Source organism: Physeter macrocephalus, chromosome 17 (genome assembly GCF_002837175.3).
Source record: "Physeter macrocephalus isolate SW-GA chromosome 17, ASM283717v5, whole genome shotgun sequence".
NCBI lineage: Eukaryota > Metazoa > Chordata > Mammalia > Artiodactyla > Physeteridae > Physeter > Physeter macrocephalus.
Window position 1 is genome coordinate 54,885,359 of NC_041230.1, and position 21,109 is coordinate 54,906,467.

The 21,109-nt window shown below is 56.8% G+C and overlaps 2 protein-coding genes across 2 annotated transcripts in view; one reads left to right on the plus strand and one right to left on the minus strand.

The window, feature by feature from the left end:
• Positions 1 to 1,263, minus strand: part of LOC129391408 (uncharacterized) — an 8,263-nt gene extending 7,000 nt beyond the window's left edge. Inside the window, exons 1-2 of the mRNA XM_055078926.1 lie at positions 1,237 to 1,263; positions 588 to 762 (exon numbers count right to left, since the gene is read on the minus strand). Of these exons, the coding sequence (XP_054934901.1) occupies positions 588 to 762; positions 1,237 to 1,263 (202 nt within the window). The remainder of the gene's footprint in view (positions 1 to 587; positions 763 to 1,236) is intronic.
• A 765-nt stretch (positions 1,264 to 2,028) lies between these two features.
• Positions 2,029 to 21,109, plus strand: part of ACSF3 (acyl-CoA synthetase family member 3) — a 59,090-nt gene continuing 40,009 nt past the window's right edge. Inside the window, exons 1-3 of the mRNA XM_024125008.3 lie at positions 2,029 to 2,079; positions 8,146 to 8,845; positions 10,036 to 10,191. Coding sequence (XP_023980776.1) covers positions 8,192 to 8,845; positions 10,036 to 10,191 — 810 coding nt within the window. The 5' untranslated portion in view covers positions 2,029 to 2,079; positions 8,146 to 8,191. The remainder of the gene's footprint in view (positions 2,080 to 8,145; positions 8,846 to 10,035; positions 10,192 to 21,109) is intronic.

Here is a 21,109-nt window from a genome sequence, read left to right on the forward strand (position 1 = left end):
GGAGAGAGGAGGGGGGAGGGGGAGAGAGGAGCGGGGAGAGGGGGAGAGGAGGGAGGGAGAGAGGGGGAGAGAGGGAGGGATGGGGAGAGAGAGGGAGGTAGAGGGGGAGAGGGGAGAGGGAGGGAGGGAGAGCGAGACTGCCTAAATTCCTTAGACCAACGTCAATGTCTGCATTATAAGTGTTTACGTTATTGCAATTCTGTAAATGCTTGTCTGAGCCAAGCCTCCTAGAGCCACACGATACTTTGCCTTTGCTGCTGTTCTCCCAGTATTTAACTATCGCCTATTTTTCTCTCTTTTAAAAAATATTTATGTATTATATTTAGGCTGCGCAGGGTCTTAGTTGCAGCACGTGGGATCTTTAGTCACGGCATACAAACCCTTAGTTGCGGCATGCGGGATCTAGTTCCCCAACCAAGGATGGAACCTGGGCCCCCTGCGTTGGGAGCGCGGAGTCTTACCCACTGGACCACCAGGGAAGTCCCTCGCCTATTTTCCTCTTGATCAGTTTTCTAGGTATTTATCCTTCTTCTAGCCCCAAACTCTCCTTCAGTGGTTCAAATCTCCTCTCAAAAGAGCAGACGCACCAGTTATTCCCCCAGTTTCATCTTCCTCAGGATGACTGTTCCCGTCTGCCAGGTGGGGGAACCCCAGAGTCCAGGATGCTAGGGTGTGACAAGAGTGGTCACTGGGCCACCCAGCTGCTGTGCTGGGGACAGACTGATGGGGCAGGGAGGTGTAAGCGGGGAAGCCAGGAGGAGGCTATTTTAGTAATCAGGGTGTGAGACCAGGGTTTCCCAGCACCCTCCCCACCGCCGCCTGGTTGCAGTGGTGATGGTGGGAAGTGGCTGGTTTCTGAAAGATGCTGAAGGAGAAACCAGTAGGACTGGATGTGAGGTAAGGCAGGAAGCAAGGAGGGGAGTCTGCACGACTGAGCCCAGGAGTGATGGATGGGATGGGAGCGCTGACGGACGCCCTCAGGGGTCAGTCGTAGTCCATCTGGGCTGCTGTAAGGGATGCCACAGACTGGGGGGCTTGAGTTCTCACAGTTCTGGAGGCTGGAAATCCAAGAGCAACAGAGTCGGTGTCTGGTGAGGGCCCCCGTTCTGGTTCATGGACCGCGTCTTCTCGCTGTGTCCTCACCTGGAGAAAGCGGGGCGGGGGGCGCCCTGTGGGGTCTCTTTTCTAAGAACACTAATCCCATTCATGGAATCTCTGCCCTCGTGACCCCATCACCTCCGAAGGCCCCCCTTCTAACACCATCACATAGGCGGAGTCAGGGCTTCAACAACGAATTTTGGGAGACACAGATGTTCAGAGCATGGCAGAGAAGAGCCCACGTTCGGGTGGCTGTCTGCTCAGGTGAGCGTGTTCCCACACCCACGCTCGGGAGCAGCCCCGCTGTCTGCCAAGTGCTGTGGGCCCCTGCCCTCACTCCAACAGGGAAGTTCTGCTCATTTTCTTGATTTCTTCGATGATTCCCCCGCTCTGTCCTGTCTGCGGTCCCTTCCTGAAACTATTATACTTTTCTTCCTGCAGCGAACGGAGGGCCCAGGGATCTTCTCATCTTTTTTCCATCTCAGTCGTTTTGCTGCTCCTCGGAGATTCCCGGCCCCTCTTCCTCGGGCTCCGCGTCCTCAGCCCCCAGGAGGTTCACGGCCGACAGCGGGGGCGGGGAACGACGGCAGCCCAGCCCGGCTTCGGCCTGGCCCGCGGCTGCCCGGGAGGCGGGCGGGAAACGCGCTGGCTCGAACCGTGCGTCCGTGGTTGATCTGTTACTTCAGAGAAATCGCACGTTTCGGCCGAGTGGACTTGTGCCTGGCTCCGCCCAACAGGGAGTTAGAACACCTGAGGCGCCCGGTTCCCAACCCGCTTCGGGATGGGAGCGGTTAACACGCAGCCGCCCCTGCCCAGGGGCCGCGGCGACCGGTCGTGGGGAACGTTGGCGCCCGGAACCCGCGGCGCGGTGCCGCGCCGGGGGACGCGCTTGGGCGCCGGACGCGGGGTGCGCGCGCAGCCGCGGTTCCGGTTCCGGTTCCGACCCGGCAAGGAGGAGGAGCGCGAGCCCGGCCTGCGGAGGTAGAGCCCGCCCCCTCACCCCTCACCCCAGCTCCCCCACCCCGCGTCCCGCCCCGCCCCCTCCCTCGCAGGGGCTGCGTCACGTGGGGACCCTGTCTGCCCTTCGCGGCGCTGGCGGCGACGTCCAGGCCCCCGGGGTGTGGGAGTGAGTCAAGTCCATGTTCAGCCATCGTTGGAGGGAACTTGATCTGTCGTGTCGGAAACAAATCCATTTCCGGCCTCATCGGGGCGCAGGAATCCTCCTTGAAGCACCACCCCCTGCCCCCCACTTTCTTTGTTTGCTTTGTGCGCTAAAGAGGAGGTGATACTCAGCCGGGCTTTGAAGGATGATTAGGAGTTTGCCAAAAGGGGGAAGGATGACATTTAGATGTGGGAACAGTAATCCCGTGTTTGGGGAGTTTATAGGCTTCCATCCCGAGGAGGGGCATGTTTGTCTGGAGACCTAGGCAGGGACACTTGGGGGTAGGGGGCACCGGTGCTGGGCCCAGGAGCACAGACATCCCCAGCAGGCTTCAGGGGGCCCCGGAGGTTCTGATGTGAAACGTGAAAGCCCAGCGCGTCTAGCGAGCTTTCCTCAGTCCCTACTGTGCCCCCACCCCATGTCCCAGACCCACTCTTCAAGGCAGACGGCATCTGTGGATTAAGCCACGGCCCGAGATTGTAAGCTTCATCCCTCCAGATGGCATCTTTAAAATAGTATTTTACGTCCTAATATGGATATGGGTTTAAGCGTTTGTTTTTCCCTTTTGGTTTTTTGATTTGAATGCAGTGTGAATGTCTGTTACTTAAAAATGTAACTTTGAAAACAGCCCCCCAAACCGCAGGCAGCATGCTGAAACAAGCGTCCGGCACCAGAGGGAGAGTGGGTCCCCTCTCCGGCCGCGCAGCTTCACCAAGTCTGCAGACAGTGGGCAGGGTTGGGGTCAGGTGGCGCTGATCCATCAGGTGCCGTTTTATTCATTTCGAAACCAGCCGCCTTCATTTGAATGCAAGTATCATTCTTATCGAGTAATTTTTGTCACATGGCTCCGTGGTGCTGAGGATGGCTGGGCCGTTTGCTTCCCACTATGTGTGCTGGGCGGTTCTCACAGGAACCGAAGGCTTAGACGGCTGAGGAAAACTCGGAAAAACCAGTGAATGTCCCAGTCTGGGTCTGTTTTGACTCTAGAATCTGTGCTCTCAGCCAGCACCCTGGTTAGGACGTGACAGATGTCATCTTCCTGGTGTTGGGTGTGTGTCCTGAGAGGGCCGTGCACCTCAGTGGTCTGAGCTGGAAACCTGAAGGTCAGAGCACTGAGTGGCCTCTGCTTGGGTCTCTGCCTGGGCTCTGGCCTCCTGGAGGGAGCTGAGCGCAGTGTGGCCTTCCCAGGAGAAGGCATCTGGTTCACCAGAATTCAGGTTTCCGTGCTCTTGGCTGGGATTTTTTCACTTTGCTGCACGGTTATGCAGACCTCATGACGTTGGTTAATCGAGACAGGGAAAAAAATCCGTAGCCAAATTGCATTTATTGGGTGGCAATATCACTCCAGCCTGTGCCACCGGCAGTGACGGGGCCCCGTGACCAAGGGGGCCGGTGGTTGGAAGGCGTGGCCTCTTTTCCTGAGGTAGCTGTTGGTCTTTCTGCACCTGGACCTGCTCAGGACACAGTCATCTGACCTGACCTGATTCTTTCTGCTTGTTCAAGGCAGGGCCTTGCTCCCCTGGACCTTGGAGATTTTAGCTCTGTATTGAATGGCTTGGTGATGAGTGGTTCCAGGAGCACATAAAAGCTGTTTTGAAGGGGTGGCCCCATGTTCCCACATGTTTGGTGGGAGAAAAAATTAGTGCAGCTTCTCTGGAGGCCACGCTGGCAGTATTTACCCAATTAAAAGTCATTTTGGTGGTGAGGTTCCGTGGTGAGCAGGCAGGGCCCCTTCTCAGCGTGTGTTCCACAGACGCCCCCGTGTGAGCACAGCTACGTGTCCCTGAGCCTCCTTCCCTGCAGGTCACCTGGCAGGCTCCCCGTCCCCCGAGCTCCAGCCACCTGCCCCACCCTGCCTCGGGACCCCCGTCCCCATGCGGAGCCAGGTGGTCTTGCCACCTCCCAGCGCTGGGACACTGGGGCCAGGTCGCTGCTGCCGGACGCCAGCCCTGCGGTGCTCAGTGCCAGCGCAGCGGGCGTTCCAGCTGCTTCTGTGAGGACTTCTTCATTGTCCCCCGGAGCCTTCCGTGAACCACTAGGTTTAATTGAGAGAAGAAGGCTGTTATCTCATTTATATTTGCCTCTGTCATTTTGAGAAATTAAAGAGTATAGAAAATTACAGACACCCTGTAGATCCACCATCCAGAACAGGTAATTACATTTTCCTCTTTTTTTCCCTTTTTCTTTTTTGTACCAAAGAAAATGTTAATGCTGAGGTTGAAATATCTCCGTTTGAAAATATAAATGTCATTTATTAGACTTTTAAAATCTGATTACAGAAGTCATATGTGCTTATTGCACAAAATCTGGAGAAAATTGAGAAGCGCTAAGAAGAAAACAAAAGCCACCTGTGGCCCTGCCTCCTTGTGTCCACCTGGAGGTTCACCTTCCTGTCTCTGGCTGGGACGTCCCTCCCCTGAGCAGCGCCGCAGGGGCTTGTGCAGTCGGGCCGTGGCCCAGCCCCACACGCGTGTGTGTGCCCTGGCCTCCTCAGACCTTCCGGACCACCCGGCTTAGCCCCAGATTTTCAATATCAGAAATAACCCTGCATTGAACACCCCATAGTGAACCTTGATGTACATCACTGATTATTTCCTTAGGATACGTTTAAAAAAACCGTGGGAACAGAGGGCTTGCATTTCCTATTTTCATGTCGCATCTAGAAGGGACTGCTGAGTGTCCTCTTGGACGGCTGAGCCGTCGCTAGGCTGGGGGTGCCGGCCAGTTAATGTGTGGTGTCTCTTGGGGCAGCTCCCAGCACGGACTTGACCTTCACTGCCCAGGGCCTTCCTCATCACCTGTGGTGTCTCAAGAGTGGGTCGGTGTGCTGCAGCCAGCCGGACCTGGGTCTGGATGCTGCTTCTCCAGTTACTCTGTGGCCTTGGGCAGGTGGCTTCACCTCTGTTTTCCTTGGAGGTGCTGCTCTGACTGCCTGCCCCCCCACATCCGTTCCCAGCCCAGCCCACTGTGGATTCGCTGATATGGAGTCAGAAGTCAGCTAGCCCTCCCGCCCCTGGCCAGGGATGGAGGGAAAGTGGGGGTCAGCCTGTCTTCCAGTTTTCCATTTCAAGTTCTCAGACCCCAGCTTCTCACTGACTGGCCCCCCTCGGTGTGGTACGGTCCCTGGGGCCCCAGGGGGAGCAGGCAGAGGAAGGCTGAGCCGGGTGGTCTCGCTGGCAGCAGCTGTGACATGGCCTGTGAAGCCCTGCGAGGCCTGCCAGGCGGGGGGGTGGCGGCAGCAGCCACCCCCGGCTGTCCGTCTGGCTGTCCTCCGCGGCACCCAGGGCCTGCGTGCCGTGCTCCTCGACCCCCCAGAAAATGCTGTCACTTCAGCGGGCACCCCCGAACACCTCTCCTGCGTGGTCACCAACAAGAGTCAGGCCTCAGGCCGTAACCCAGAAATGCTGTGCGGTAGGTTTTCTGTTTATGGAGTCTCTTTTAGTTTCTCCTGCCTGTCAAGCAAATAGAGAAGAATTTGCTAGAAGTGACAAGAGGAAGCACTTAAAGCCCCCTGGTTTGCTTTTCACTGTAGCTCATTTTCTTTCTGAAACTGGCACATCTCACATGTTTATCACGTTTCTTAGTTTCTCTGGTCAAGCCCAGCTGTTTTCTTACAATTTGTCAGGTTTCTTTATAGTAATAGAAATCCAAAGGTGTGAAACCAACTGCGAGCCCGCCTCTGAACCTTGCGTAGAGGGCAGAGCCCAGGACGTCACAAGACACTCTGGCCTCCTTCATCTGGAAGGGGTGTGGGCCACGTGTCCTGGAGAGCCCACCGATGGTGGAGGCCTGGAGCTTTCGGGAGCGTTTCCACAGGACCTTGGAGCAGCCACTGGGGAGGAGGTGGGGCCGCCGAGGCCCCTGCAGGCGGGAGGGCCGGGCAGGCGGGCATCTCCCCGGTGCCAGGTTTCCGCCTGCTGGGCCGGGAGGCTGGGAGACCTTGTGTCAGAGCCCTTGCCACCCGGGGCAACCAGCACGCGCGGAGGATCTCAGGACAGAGGAGAGCTCAGTCCCGACCTTTACTGCTGTGGGCTGTTTGTTTTCTTAGGTAATTATAAAGTGTTGTGTGTAGTCTGTTTTTTAAATTAACAACAGAGAACAAAACTGTTTGGTACATATAACAAACATAGCACATTTGTTTTCCCCTGTAGCAAGTTAATGAAGGAGACGGAAAAGTGAGGCTTGTCAGGGAGAGGGTGCGCTGAGCCGGGGAGAAGCAGCCTCCTGGCGGCAGGTGCCGGGCTGCCCGCCCACCAGTCCCCACCTTCCCTGCTTTGCTGGGCCCGTTGGAACGGGAACGAGAGTTTCAAGTTTTATTTTATGATGCTGTTGGACAGCCCCTTGGAGGCGTCCTCATCAGCCTCTGACACTCAGAAGTGCCGTCTAGGGCCCCTGTGATGTCCGCCCACCCCCTACCCGGCCCCCGCCCCAGTAACAGGGAGAGACAGGCCCCCCGCCCCCCCCCGCCGCAGCATAGCCAGCATCAGGCCGTTTCCTTGTGCCGTCGTGGGCCAGGGTGGCCGTGGGCGTCTGGCATGGTGACTGGTGGGGAACGATGGCTGGGGGGTGGGAGGGCTCCGGCTGGGCTCCTGGCTGTGGTTTAGGAGCGGGGGGACTTTGAACTTTCTCGTGGGTGAGATAGGGTTAACAGTGCTTGCCTTGCTACTGAACAGGGTGGTCGAAGGTGAAAACACACCGTAATATACTAAGTGTGTTATCAAATAATACTCATTAAAAATCCTTCAGGAACAACCGGGAGAGCTGGTGCATCCGTCAGCTCCCCATCAGGGACGCTGCTCTGGCTGAGAGCGCCCAGGCGGAGCACAGGCTACAGTGGGGAGGGCGCAGCAGTGCGGACACTGGGCCAGGGCAGGTGGTGGTCCGTGGACCTTGCTGGCCGCCCTGGCGCTGGGCAGGAACCGTCTTCCGCGGTCCTGGGGCGCAGGAGGGTTCCTGACCTCTCAAGTGGAGGGGCGGCAGCGTGGAGAGGGTGCGCCCGGCCACCCGTTCCCAGGCCGCCTCCTCTTGAGCACGCTGGAGAATTCCAGGGGCGCGCCGTGGGTCTCGGCCTTCCTGGGGAGCGCTCCTTCTGGCGGACTGTTTTGGTCATTGTTTAGTAGTTAGGCTGCGGGGAAGAGAGGGAAGAGTTATGTTTTAGCTTAAAAAACAGAGCGACGCTTTGCAGGCATGCGAACCTGCCCTATTTGAGTCTCTGCTCTCTCTTAGACAAGTTCCTAAGAGTCCGTGGCTTGGCACGTGTTCCAGAGCAGAAGCGAGCCCGGTGTCTGTGCTCTGCTCGCTGGAATCTCCAGGCCCCGCTGCTGGCAGGGAGGGAACACAGTCGACCCTTGAGCCAGGCGGGGGTCGGGTGGGTGTTAGGGGCGACCCCACAGCCGAAAATCCGAGTAACTTCACAGCCGGCCCTTCCTGCACATCCCCGGCCTCCGAATTCACACTCGTGTAAGTGCCGCAGTGCAGATTAGTGAAAATCCATGCGTAAGTGGACCCGCATCGTGCAAACAGTGCTGTTCAAAGGCCCTCGGTACTTACTTCTCTCGGCTGGTATTTCTCCGGGTTCAGGGTTTTGAAAACCGCTATTCAGAATTTACCTGAAGTGCATTGAGTTCTGTTTGTTTCTCCTTGGCTTCACCTAGTTTAGTTCATTGTTTTAGAATCTTGCATGTTTTTAAAACCTTTAAAGCAATGAGATTGAATAAAAAGCTGAAACTTTGGTCATTTAAGTTCCAACGGTGTGTGCTGTGAGATCGTTAGCGTTTCCGGTCTCGGGATGTCCCCCCATGATTGGAAGTGAGGCCACCTCTCCTGGCCGCCGTGGGGGTCCGGCAGGACAGGGCAGTGACCGCGGTGCCCTCTCTTCCTGCCAGGTACCAGCAGCTGGCGTCTGCTGCTGCAACGCTGCCCCGCGTGGGGATGTCCCTCCGGCGCCTGGCCTGGGCCTGGCCTGGACCGTGTTGGTGGCCAGCCCCCCGGAGGTGCAGAGGACGCGGCGCCCTGCACACGGCCCCGGCCGCGCGCTCCGACGGCAGCGCCCTGGGCTTCCACCGCGCCCTGGCCTTCGGGGACAGGATCGCCCTCGTCGACCAGCACGGCAGCCACACGTACAAGGACCTCTACTCCCGCAGCCTCTGCCTGTCCCGGGAGATCTGCCGGCTCCGTGGGCGTGCCGACGGGGACCTCCGGGAGGAGAGGGTCTCCCTCCTGTGCGGCAATGACGTCTCCTTCGTGGTGGCGCAGTGGGCCACGTGGATGGGCGGCGGCATCGCCGTCCCCCTCTGCAGGAAGCACCCCCGGGCCCAGCTGGAGTATTTCATCCAGGACTCGCGCAGCTCCGTGGTCCTCGCCGGCCCAGAGCACGTGGAGCTCCTGAGCCCGGTGGTCCAGAAGCTGGGGGTCCCGCTCCTGCCTCTCCCGCCCGCAGTCTACCACGGGGCAGCCGAGGACCCCGGGGAAGGCCGGGTGCCAGAGTGGGACTGGAGAGACCGCGGCGCCATGATCATCTACACCAGCGGGACCACGGGGAGACCCAAGGGCGTCCTGAGCACCCATCACAACATCAGGGCCGTGGTGAGTGCTCTTGGGGCCGCCACAGTCGGGAGGTGTGTGCTGTGTCCCATCAGGCCAGTCCCGGCAGGTGTAAGTGCCTTCCCAGGTGGCCTTCTGTTCATCCTGTAGGGCCAGTCGCAGCTCTCACCATCCCACCCCCGGGCCGTGTGACCAGCAGCCCCACTGGCCGTGTAGGGGGGTGCAGTGCCCAGGTGGGTTTACAGGCCCCCTCGGGCTCCTCCAGGGCCGTGGCATGTGGAGCATAGAACGGGCCACGATATGTGACGCTGAGGTTTTAAAAGAAACCAGCCACAAAGCGAATATCCAGAATGTGCCATCAGCACCTAGAATTGCAGCTTATTTTGGAAACAAGAAAGCAGGAACTCATGTGTGCCACATCTTAGGTGTTATTTTGTGTTCTGTGGCCTCAGTTACCATTTTTGTGAAACTCCCCAGCCGCTGTATTTATCTGCAGTTTATACCCTTCTTGCTTCCAAAAAGCATTTGCACGTACAATGAAGACTCTTACACAGCAGCAGTGGGAAAATAAGAGAGAAGTTCAAACCGACAAAGAGGGAGGTCAGAGGTCAACGCCATCGACTCAGGCTAACTCAGTCCATAAATCAGCATGCACTGAGTCGGGCTGGCTGCAGGCAAGGCGTGACTATACGTTGTCTCTGTCCCCGAGGAGGAGACGTGCCTCTGGTCTGGAGAGGCATCTCTGGGCCGGTATCTCTGTGGGGTGGGCACCTCACTTGTGTTCGCGCGTGGCTGTCACCGCGGCGCGTGCCAGGACAGGCTCGGCAGTGACTGGGGAGTTTTTGGATACGCCGGGGCGAGGGTGCCGGCAGAATCGGCGTGGCCCAGACAGACGGCCGGATTCCAGCCTGGACTCTGCTGAGGCCCGAGTCCCAGGGCCTGCCGGAGCCGCCTGAGGGGAGAGCCGCCCAGAGTCTGCAGAGGCCTTTGACCCCAAGTCAAAGGCCCTTTCACACTGGCTGCAGCCTCTGACTGCATGCGGCCCTGTTCTCTAGCAGGAGGGTAAGTGGTGGACAGACAGCCCCCCGGTCAGACCCCAGGTCATTTCGTTACCACCTCCTCACCATGCCGTCAAGGGCGGGGCAGCGGCCGCGGCCGTCTCCTCCCCCTCTTCTCGGCTGGGGCGGCCGGGAGCGTGCGCCCTCCCGTTCTGAGGCTGTGCTGTCCTACAGGTGACGGGGCTGGTCCGCAAGTGGGCCTGGACGAAGGACGATGTGATCCTCCACGTCCTCCCGCTGCACCATGTCCACGGCGTGGTCAACAAGCTGCTGTGTCCGCTCTGGGTGGGCGCCACCTGCGTGATGCTGCCCGAGTTCAGCGCTCAGCTGGTGAGTTGGGGCCGGGCTCTCGGCGTCGCGGGCTCTGGGCCTCCCCGGGCTAGGCCCCTTCTCTGGGGTGCAGAGTCCCAGCGGCGAGTTTCCTGTTACTGCTGGAGCAGAGGGTCCCCACTGGGGCTTCGCACAGCACAAGCGTGTACTCTCAGTTCTGGAAGTCCGAGTCCAAGATGAGACTCGCGGGCTAAGGGCCAGGCGCCGCAGGCCTGATTCTTCTGGAGGCTGCGGGGCAGAATCTGCTCCTGCCTCCTCCAGCTGCTGCAGGCGCCTGCGCGCCCTGCCTTGTGGCTGCATCACCCCAACCTCTGCTTCTGTATTCTCGTGGCCGCCGCCTCTTCTGTGGCCGGATCTCCCTCTACATAAGGACCCTGTGACCATGTCAGGCCCACCCAGTGTCCAGGGCAACCGCACCATCTCCAGACCCTTGATTTCATTACGCCTGCGGAGTCCCCCTTGCCACGTGAGGTGGCGCATCCGCGGGGATGAGCACGTGCATGTCTCGGGGCTGTTGCTCAGCTGACTGCTGGCTTTCAAGGCCCCAAGTGGGTGGCCCAGCTGGGGGCTCCGTGTCAGTCTCCCCACCGGTCCCTCTTTTCAGCAGGTGGCTCTTTCCCAGCACTGCCGTCGGGTCAGCGGGGGAGGGAGGCCAAGTGGATACGGGGTGGGGCAGAGAGGGCACTGCAGAGCAGAGGGCAGAAGGAGGGGAGACACCTGGCCAGACGCTGCCCCTGCCGCCGGCACGTGGTGAGCTGCTGTGCAGCAGTCCCATCCCAGCCTCCGTGGCCCAGGTACTGGTGGGGACAGGTGCCCGGGGCAGGTGGAGGCAGGGCTCTGAGGTGGTGATGGGCTGACTGCACGGACAGGCTGCCGAAGTGACACATCCCCGTGGGGCCGCCAGGAAGCACAGGGCTTGAACGAGACCCTACACTGTCACTGACTCACGCTATAACCTATACAGCATGGGAATGTGAAGTGGGAGAGCCCAGGAAGCACCTGGGCTGGGCTCCTGTGGGCGCTGGACTTCACATGGGGCGGGGCTCCGGGTGGGGGCGGGGCTCTTGTGGGGGATGGGCTCCGGGTGGGGGGGGTGGGCTCCTGTGGGGGATGGGCTCCGGGTGGGGGCGGGGCTCCTGTGCTGGCTGCTGTCCTGCAGGTCTGCAGCCCCAGGAGAGGAGTGGCTTGGAGACCTCTGCGCAGCAGGGCCACCGAGTGAGGTCTCTGAAGGAGTGCCCAGGCTCTGCCCGCAGCACGGAGCTTGTTGTTTAGTCACTTTATTCCAGGGTGAATTTCCTCACGAGGGGTCTCTGAGGCCTGGGGTGTCTGGTCTGCAGAATCCATCGTTCACTGAAGTCGGCCTCCTCTGTCTCCACCAGAAAGCGGCAGCTCTAGATAGATCGTCTCCGTCCTCACGTCACTCCTGGAGCCTTAATCCATATCGGTGATGGTGCCAGGTCGGAGTGAGAGGACGAGGTGCTACAGACAGGCCGGCCCCGGGCGAGCCCCGCACCTCCCTGACCTTCCATCTCGTCCTCTCACGGAGGAGCGATGAGCCCGGCGCGGGGTGGGCACTGAGCCCAATCTCAGCAACGCAAAGCAGGGAGAAGCAAGGACCCTTTCTCCTCCTGTTTGTAAGGGTGCTGCATGCAGACCAGCATCAAGGAAGCTGGGGAGCCTGTGTACTGACAGGTGATGCTGTTGGGTTTAGAGGAGACCGTAGCTTAAAGCCCGGCGTGGGCGCTGTGGACAGACCGGCAAGCCGAACAGTAGAGGTGGCAGCACGAGGGCCAGGGCAACCCGTTCAGACCCTGCCCAGCCAGCCAGCCCCCTCCTCTGCCCACTACCGCAGCTCCACCCCCATCCTGCTGTTTGTTTTTCAGCTGCAGGGCCTCAGGATTTAGGCAGCGGGGTCTACAGAGGGCTGTCTGCCTCTTAACACAAGTCCCAGTGACTCTCCAAAGGGGTCGGTCTGGCCCAGCACACACGGCTTCCTGAGGGGGCTCTGACTGGACTGAATGGGCAGTGGGGAGGGGGAGAAAGGCGGGCCCTGAGGCTATCGGGAGTGACTGCTAAGGGCAAGTGGGGACAGCCAGCTCGTCCCCTAGTCCCTCCTAGTCCCCGGGGAGGTTTTGTGACTGGGCTTGTGCAGCAGGAATGCAGGAGTGCCCTGGGGTCTCCAAAGAATGCAAATTGCCCTCCCCCCCAATTCTTCATTCACTTGGAGGGCCTCCCTGCAGGGCACCACAAAGACAGGAGGAGGGCGAGGGGCCCCCACCCTGAGCTTAGATCAGGGACCCAGACAGGCTGAGCCGCAGTGGCTGACCAGCCGGCTACAGTCCCAGCTTCCTGATTTCCTCGTTCCTGATCCATGTGAGTGCCTGGTGGGCGAGGCAGGGGTGCAGGCAGGCTGCTGGCCTGCAGACTGAGCAGGCCTTTCCTTTCCCAAAGCACAGACCCAGGAAGGTAAAGAAAGAGCAGGAAGTGTGGCTGCCTCGTCCAGGAGGGGAGCCCCGGCCCCTGCTGGCCTCTTCCACTGCCGCCTTCTCCTCCCCACCCTGCCTCCAGCACCCTGGGCCTGCAGGCTCAGTCTCTGTGCAGCTTGGTCCCCGTCCTGGCCTAATCTGCGCTACTGACCGGTGTAGCACTTACCACCTCCAAGCCACGTAGACTCTGCTGTGGGTCCTCATTTCTCTCCCCCTAAAATGTCACCTCTGAGGGCATGGTTTTCCTTCTGTTTAGGGCCTGTCCCCAGGGCCTAGAGCAGGTGGCTCAGAGGTGTTGTAGATGAATGGACGGTTATCACTTACGGGCCCCATGGGCCATGAGGGAACACTGGCTCCTTGAACCCTCGCCACAGGCTCCCCCTTGGCTTTTGTCATCGTGATCGTCCGGACTTGTGAACAGGCCTCTGGGGGAGCGTCCCTGAAAGTCACTTAGGGGAGTGGTTATGTGTTTAATGAAAACTTTACTGTATCAGCTCCTCAGGAATCAGAGCATAAGCAGATAAACATAATAACATTCCACTGAAAAACCCACCACAAGGTTCCCTTAAAGGGATATACTTCTCTGCACACTTTGGGTTTGTAGACGTGTATAAAGACCAGGACGGGGACTTTCCTGGTGGGGCAGTGGTTAAGAATCCGCCTGCCAATGCAGGGGAGACGGGTTCGAGCCCCGGTCCAGGAAGATCCCACATGCCGCGGAGCAACTAAGCCCGTGCGCCACAACTACTGAGCCTCCGCTCTAGAGCCCGTGAGCCACAGCTGCTGAGCCCACGCGCTGCAACTACTGAACGCCGTGCGCCTAGAGCCCGAGCTCCACAACAAGAGAAGCCACCGCAGTGAGAAGCCCACGCTCCGCAACAAAGAGTAGCCCCCGCTCCCCGCCACTAGAGGAAGCAGCCCACGTGCGGTGAGCCTCCGCTCTAGAGCCCGTGAGCCACAGCTGCTGAGCCCACGCGCTGCAACTACTGAACGCCGTGCGCCTAGAGCCCGAGCTCCACAACAAGAGAAGCCACCGCAGTGAGAAGCCCACGCGCCGCAACAAAGAGTAGCCCCCGCTCGCCGCAACTAGAGAAAGCCCGCGCGCAGCTACGAAGACCCAACGTGGCCAAAAATTAAATTAAAAAAAAAAGAAAGACCAGGACGGCGGATGGGGCCTCCTGCGCTCACAGCTCAGCTCACCTCAGCCATGCCCGTGGCCGCAGGTGGCGGGTTACGTGGGCGGGCTTGTCAGTGTCCCTGAGCCGAGGTTCCATGTGGAATATCATCCTCGGGGTGTGGGCAGCTCCACCTGTCGGCCTTGGCGTTCACCCTCCCGAGAGGTCTTGCTGGTGTAAAGCTTAATGGGATTAGCTCTGTTCAACATGTACCTGTGTAGCTTAGATACTGTGAAAACGAGAGCGGATTTTGGACAAGGAAGCACTCAACAGGGAAGCAAACCTCAGGGATTCCCACCTGCTCCCAGGCCACCAGGTCCCCTTTATTTTCTTTGGCCTCCAGCTCTCTCCCGTCACTCCAGTGGCCCCTCGCTGTCCCTACTCAGCCTGTACCTCTGAGAGCGAGACCCTGGGATGCTGCCTCTCTCCTGCCCGGGGGCTGGAGACCAGAGGCTGCCGGGCAGCTTGCCGGGACAGTCAGCTCAGACCTTCCCGATCCTAGGCACTGACTTGGGGTTTCTCAGAACCACGCAGCAGGGCTGAAGAGTCAAACACATTTGCTGTGGTTGATAAAAGACGCAGCCCTGAGTTTCAGAGTTTTGTGAATGTACTTATACTATTGATAAGAAAACCCTACCTTTAGCAGTATTAAATATTGGGGCTTGTCTAAGCTTGTTTTTGAGAAATGCGTGTAGGGACTTCCCTGGCGGTCCAGCGGCTAAGACTCCTCGCTCCCAGTGCAGGGGGCCTGGGTTCGATCCCTGGTCGGGAAACTAGATCCCACATGCCACAAGTAAAGATCCCACATGGGGCAACGAAGATCCCGCCTGCCGCAACTAAGACCCAGCGCGGCCAAATACGTAAATATATTTTAAAAGAAAAAAAAAAAGAGTGTTACCATTCATTGAAAACAAAAAACAAAGAAATGAGTATAAAGAGGTGCGGGGCCCAGAAACCGGCACCGGTGTTGACGCGGTCTCAGCTCCTGGCGGCTTCAAGTCCTTCTGTGAACAGTGGGGTGAGGGGCTGTCTGCATCCTGCGAGGCTGACTGATGAGGTGGCGGTGACTCGGGGACGGCAGGAAGACGGATGGCGGGCTGTCCGCCATCAGCCCCGCAGAAGGAAGTCTGGTTGTTGATTAGGCTGCCTGGCCGAGATCGATTCCTTGTCGCAGATAACGTGCTCCGGCGACTTCTCGGGATCGCGGTGGCTCTCGGAGAGGCACTGAGTCCGGGTGGGGCCCGGCCGGTGAGGCAGGAGGGCGCAGACCCGGCACGTGGCGCTGCTTTCGGCTCGGCGGTGCAGGCCGCTGGGGCCACTGCCAGGGCACTCTGTAGAGACCAGTGCCCCTGCTCGGGACTCCGGTGCCCACGTGAAGCCTGCTGCCTGGCACACCTGTGGCCACAGAGGTCGTTCATTCTGGGCTTTGAGAAATCTGCGTCTTGTTGAAGTGGGTGGAGGTGTTTGCAGGCGGAGTTGGGGGAGGGAAGCAGAGCTTTTAAGCTCAAGTGCGGCTCAGATCTGACCCACAGCCTGGGGCCACTAGGGCGGGCCGGGCACACAGGCCCAAGGAACGGGACAAACAGGCATCTGTTCTCCTGTCTCCAGCCTTTCATTACGGAGTGTTCTCTGTCATTGCCAGATTTTGGCCGGAGCACCTGAAAAACAGAATAAGAGCCCTCCCGTGTGTTGTGAGAATTGCCAGAAACGGGTGATGGCTTAACCCCTGACCGTGGCTTCAAGCCGAGGAGGCCTCCGTGGCAGCTGTGCTTTAACCTGTCCCGGCTTCTGCCGGGCAGGGCAGTCCTGCTGGGGGTCTAGCCCCAGGTTCCAGTCCCGGATGCTCTGCAGGGTCACGTCGGCGAGCTGGTGTGCGAAGAGGCCCCGGACCCTCGCTCTGCTGCATCCGCTGTGGGTTCCTGTGTGCAGCCCGGTTGGGAGCTGCTCGCATCCGCGCTGGGCTCTGCAGTCTGGCTGCCGCAGGAGTGTGTTCGCTGGTAAAATGCAGGCCCTAGAGAGGCTTTTGAGGGCATCTCCCGGCCTTCAACTTCTGAAGCGTCTGGATGTGCGGAAGCAACGGGGGCGCGGCGCGGTGCTGCTGCCGTTGCCTTTGCCGGTGCGGGTGAGTTCTCAGGATGGCCTCGCCTTCCTTCCCCGCTGCAGACGGTCCCCAGGAGGCAGCCCCTGGGGCAGATGTCGTCTGTGTGCCAGGGGCCCAGTGTCCCAGTTGATGACCTCAGGGCCAGTCCTCCCCCTTCATTCGGCTGGGTGTGAGCTCTGCCCTTCCTTCAGCCTCCGGTGGGAAGCCTGGGTGGGGACCACGTGTGCGGCCGCCACGGGCCTGGCCGGGACCACAGGTTCCCAGAGCGACGGCCACCTCCCGCAGCCTGTCCCCCTTCCTCTCGAGCCAGGGCCCCGCGCCTCACCGTGGACGTGGTACGGTCTGTGCTGCTAGCGCTCGTGGTGACGGGCGAGCCTGGTGGGCAGGATGAGGGCCGGGCCCCCGTCAGGGTGTTGTCGGGATTCGCCAGGCCGGGTAGTGGCGGGGTCTGCACACCAGTGGAAACACAGCCGCTGACCTGTAGATGCTGCCGCCGTGAGTGAGAAGGAACGGGGGCTCGAGGCTGTTCCTGGTCAGCCAGATCGGGATACGCACGCTCCCGGGAGACGCCCGAGGGGTGGCCGGTGTGTCCTCCAAGGACCCATGCCTTCCCTGGGGCCAGGTGGCAGCGAGGGCACCGCCCTCCACCTCGGGGAGCAGCCTGGCCAGGCCAGCGCGGACTTGGCGGACCGAGTTTCTTTAACGAGCCAGTGGGAAGTAGGATGCCCCGCAGGCTTTCCAGCCAATCTGCATGTCAGAGCTCGGAAGGGACCTGAGGGGTTCAGTCCAGATATACACTGGGGTGTGAGAAGACAGCAAGACAGCTGCAGGGCCTGGCCAAGGTCGCAGCCGCGGCCGGGCGGGAAGGCCTATCGGGGGGCCTCCGTCCCGGGGGTTCTCGCAGGCACTTTGCTCTCAGCCCCGGGGGGGGGGGTCTCAGCTGGGGTGTGAGAAGACAGCAAGACAGCTGCAGGGCCTGGCCAAGGTCGCAGCCGCGGCCGGGCGGGAAGGCCTATCGGGGGGCCTCCGTCCCGGGGGTTCTCGCAGGCACTTTGCTCTCAGCCCCGGGGGGGGGGGGTCTCAGCGGCGGGACCACCGCTCGTGCACATGGTTTTACTTCCTCAGTCTCTTCTCAGTCTTTTCCTCGCAGTTTTTCTTTATGAAATTAGGCTGTGTGTCCTGTAGACTTTCCCACAGTCTGATCTTGTGGACTACATCCCTGTGGTGTCGTTTCACGTTTCGCTCTCCCTTACACTTCTTGAAAATCGGTAGTCAGGTCTAGAGGTGGGATGAGGCTCGGGGTTTTGTTTTGCTTTGGCAGGGAGGAGACTTCACAGGGAGTGTGTGTACCTGTCCAGCAGGGCGCGTAACGCCCAGCCGTACCTCTCCTTGTGATGTCAGCGTTGCTCATGCTCATAGCCTAGAGCCGTCAACTCACCGGGGTTTGCAAAGTGGGGAATGTTGTCACGCTTCTTTTATTTAATTGAGGCATAAATTACATACAGTAAAAGGTATGTAAACTGAGTATGCGTCTGTGTGACGGTCACCACGCAGATCAAGACAGAGCACGTTTACATGGCCCACAACGTTCTCTCCTGGTCAGGGGGTGCACCATGGCTGAGTTTCACGTGTTCTTCATCTGCGTGGACCCCATAGTATGTGTCCTTTGGTGCTGTTTAGTTACTCGTACTATTTTAAGATTTATTCTCGAGTTCCATCAATTGCAATTTGTTCTTTGTGTGTTGCTGTGTTGCATTCCTTAGTATGAAAGTGCCACAGTCCATCCATGCTTCTGTTGCAGGAGGTTTCAAGTCTGGGGATATTTTGAATCAAGCTGCTATAAACATTTGCATAAAGATCTTTTTGTGGACATTGCTCTTGGATCTGTACCTGCCGGTGCTGGACACCCGCTGGGCTGGATGTATATTTATTCATGGTTGAAACTGCCAAAGAGTTGTGCAGAGTGGGTGCATGTTTTATACTCCCAGCAGCAATGTGTGAGAGTCCTAGTTACTCCAGACCATTACCCACACTTACTGTGGTCAGTCTTGTTAATTCCAGCCATCTCAGTGAGTGTGCTTTTGTTTCCTTGTATTGAGTTTTAGTTTCCGTGAAGTGATACGCACAGATTAAGTGTACAGTGTCGTATGTTTTGATGACGTCACTTGTATAACCCACACCCAGGCTGGGAAAGAAGACATTCCCGTTGTCCCAGAAGTTCTTTCATGACAACCCCCAGTCACACCCCGCAGGCAACCACCTCTTCTGATCGTTGTTACTATAAGTTAGCTGACCTGTTCTTGAAATTTGCATGTAATGGGATCGGCTGTGTTTCCCTTCTCCCCCTGGGCTCCCTTTGAGGTTTATCTGTGCTGCTGTGTAAGCAGCGAGTTCCTTCCATCACCAAAAAGGACCCGGAGTTGTCATCCCTTCTCCTGTTGATGGGCGTCTGGCTTTCCCCAGTTTGGGCTTTATGAATGAAGCTGCTGGGAACATTCTCATATGTCTTTTTGCAGATGTACATTTTCATTTCTTCTGGGTAAATACCCAGGGTTAGAATTAGTGGGTCACAGGAGCACGTATGTGAAATGTTTTAAGAAACTCCCAGCCCTTTCCCAAGTGCTTATCTGTGCTCTGCTCCTGTCTGCAGCGTGCCCCACCCTTTAGCAACTGGGTCGGGCTTTCTAGATTTCGGCCATGCTAGTGGGTGTGTAATGCTGCTACCTCACTGGCCTTATAAGATTTGCATTTCTCTGATGAGTGAGTGATCGTGTTGCCCACTTTTCATACGCTTACTGGTCATCCCGAGATTTTCTTTTTATGAAACGCCTCTTCAAGGCTTTTGTCCATTTTTAAATTGGGTTATCTTTTTATAACTAATCAGTAGGTGTTCTGTATATATTATGGATAAAAGGCCTTTGTCAGAAATACGTGTTGTGAATCTTTCCCCTGTCTCTGGTTTCTCATTTCACTTTTTTAATAGTCTTTTTTTTTTTTTTGCGGTACGCGGGCCTCTCACTGCCGCGGCCTCTCCCGCTGCGGAGCGCAGGCTCCGGACGCGCAGGCTCAGCGGCCACGGCTCACGGGCCCAGCCGCTCCGCGGCACGTGGGATCTTCCCGGACCGGGGCACGAACCCGCGTCCCCCGCATCGGCAGGCGGACTCTCAACCACTGCGCCACCAGGGAAGCCCTCTGGGAAGGTTTTTAATTAAGGATTCAGTTTCTTTAATAGATGTAGGACTTCGAATATTTTCTGTTTTGTTTCTTGTGTCAGTTTTGGTACTTTTAAAAAAAATAATTGTCCATTTCATCAAAATTGTCAAGTTTATTGGCATAGGGTAGTTTATAATTTCTCTTCATTATCCTTTTAATATCTTTAGGATCTGTAGTGATGTCTCCTTTAAATGTCTGATATTGGTAGTTTATGTTTTCATTTTTTCTTGATCACTCGTTTTAGAGGCCTATCAATTTTATTATCTTTTCTAAGAACCAACTGTGTTGATTTTTCTCTAATGCACCTGTGCTTTATATTCCTGTTCCTTCTGTTTTTTATTATTCCCTTCCTTCATCTTCATGATACACTGCTACTATTGTTGCTTTAAACAGTCAGGGGTCCTTAAAATTTTTTTAATTACCCATATATTTCCTTTTCTGGCGCTCTTCATTTCTTCCTTCAGATCTGTGTTTCCCTCTTGGATCGTTTCCCTGAATCCTGAAGAATTCTTTTGATAGTTCTTATAGTGCAGCTTTAAAAAAATTTTTTATTTATTTTATTTATTTTGGGCTGCATTGGGTCCTTGTCGCTGCGAGCGGGCTTTCTCTAGTTGTGGCGAGCGGGGGCTACTCTTCGTTGCGGTGCGCGGGCTTATTGCGGTGGCTTCTCTTGTTGAGGAGCACGGGCTCTAGGCACGCGGCTCAGTAGTTGTGGCACGTGGGCTCAGTAGCTGTGGCGCACGGGCTTAGTTGCTCTGCAACATGTGGGATCTTCCCGGACCAGGGCCTGAACCTGTGTCCTCTGCATTGGCAGGTGGATTCTTAACCACTGCATCACCAGGGAAGCCCTGTAGTGCAGCTTTGCTGAAGACAAATTCTTTCAGCTTTGTTTCACTGAAAATGTTTTCATTGCATTGTCCTTTTTTAAAAATAGCTCTATTGAGATGTAATTCACATACCATAAAATTCACCTATCGTGAACGATGCAGTGATTTTACATAAGTTTATAGGATTTGTTCAACTATTATCTCAGTCCCTATTCCCACACCCAGCCCCCTGGTAACCACTGTCTGTCCTCCGTCTCTACAGTGTTTCCTTTTCTGGGCTTTGCATATAAATGGAATCATAGAACATGTGGTCTTTTGGGTCTGGCTTCTTTCACTCTGTAGAACGTCTTTGAGTTCTGTCCATGTTGTAGCATGTGTATTAGTAGTTTGTCACTTTGGTCCCTGGGTAGTGCTTCATCATGTGGCCAGGCCACGTTTGGGTCACCCATTTATCATTTATTGGGCATTTGGGTCAATTCCAGTTTTTGCTGTGGACATTTATGTACAAATCCTGGTGTGGACACTTTTCATTTACCTTGTATAGATAAGTAGGCTTAGAATTGCTGGGGTGTACGCTAAGTTTATTGTTAACATTTTAAGAAACTGCCAAACTTTCCCACAGTGGCTGTTCTGTTCCCGTTCTCATTAGCAGTGCGTGAGGGCTCGTTTCGCCACATCCTCACCAACATTTGTTTTATTGGTTTTTAAAACCATTATTATGGTCATTGTAGTGGATATGACGTGGTATCTCATTGTGGTTTAAATTTGCATTTCCCTAATCACTGAGGACGGTGAGTGTTTTTTCATGGTCTTATTTGCGTCCATGTATCTTCTTTGGTGAACTATCTATCGGGCTGCTTTGCCCATTTTTAAATTGGGTTATTTGTCTTCTTATTGAGTTTATATATTCTGGATACTAGTCCTTTATCACATAGATGGTTTGCAGATATTTTCTCCCATTTTGGCTTGTCCTTTCATTTTCTTAATGGTATCTTTTAAAGCACACATGCTTTAAATTTTGATGAAATCCATTTTATGTTTTTTAATCTCATAGAGCATGTTTTTGCTGTCGTATCTAAAAAATCTTTGCCTAACCAAAGGTCATGAAAATTTTCA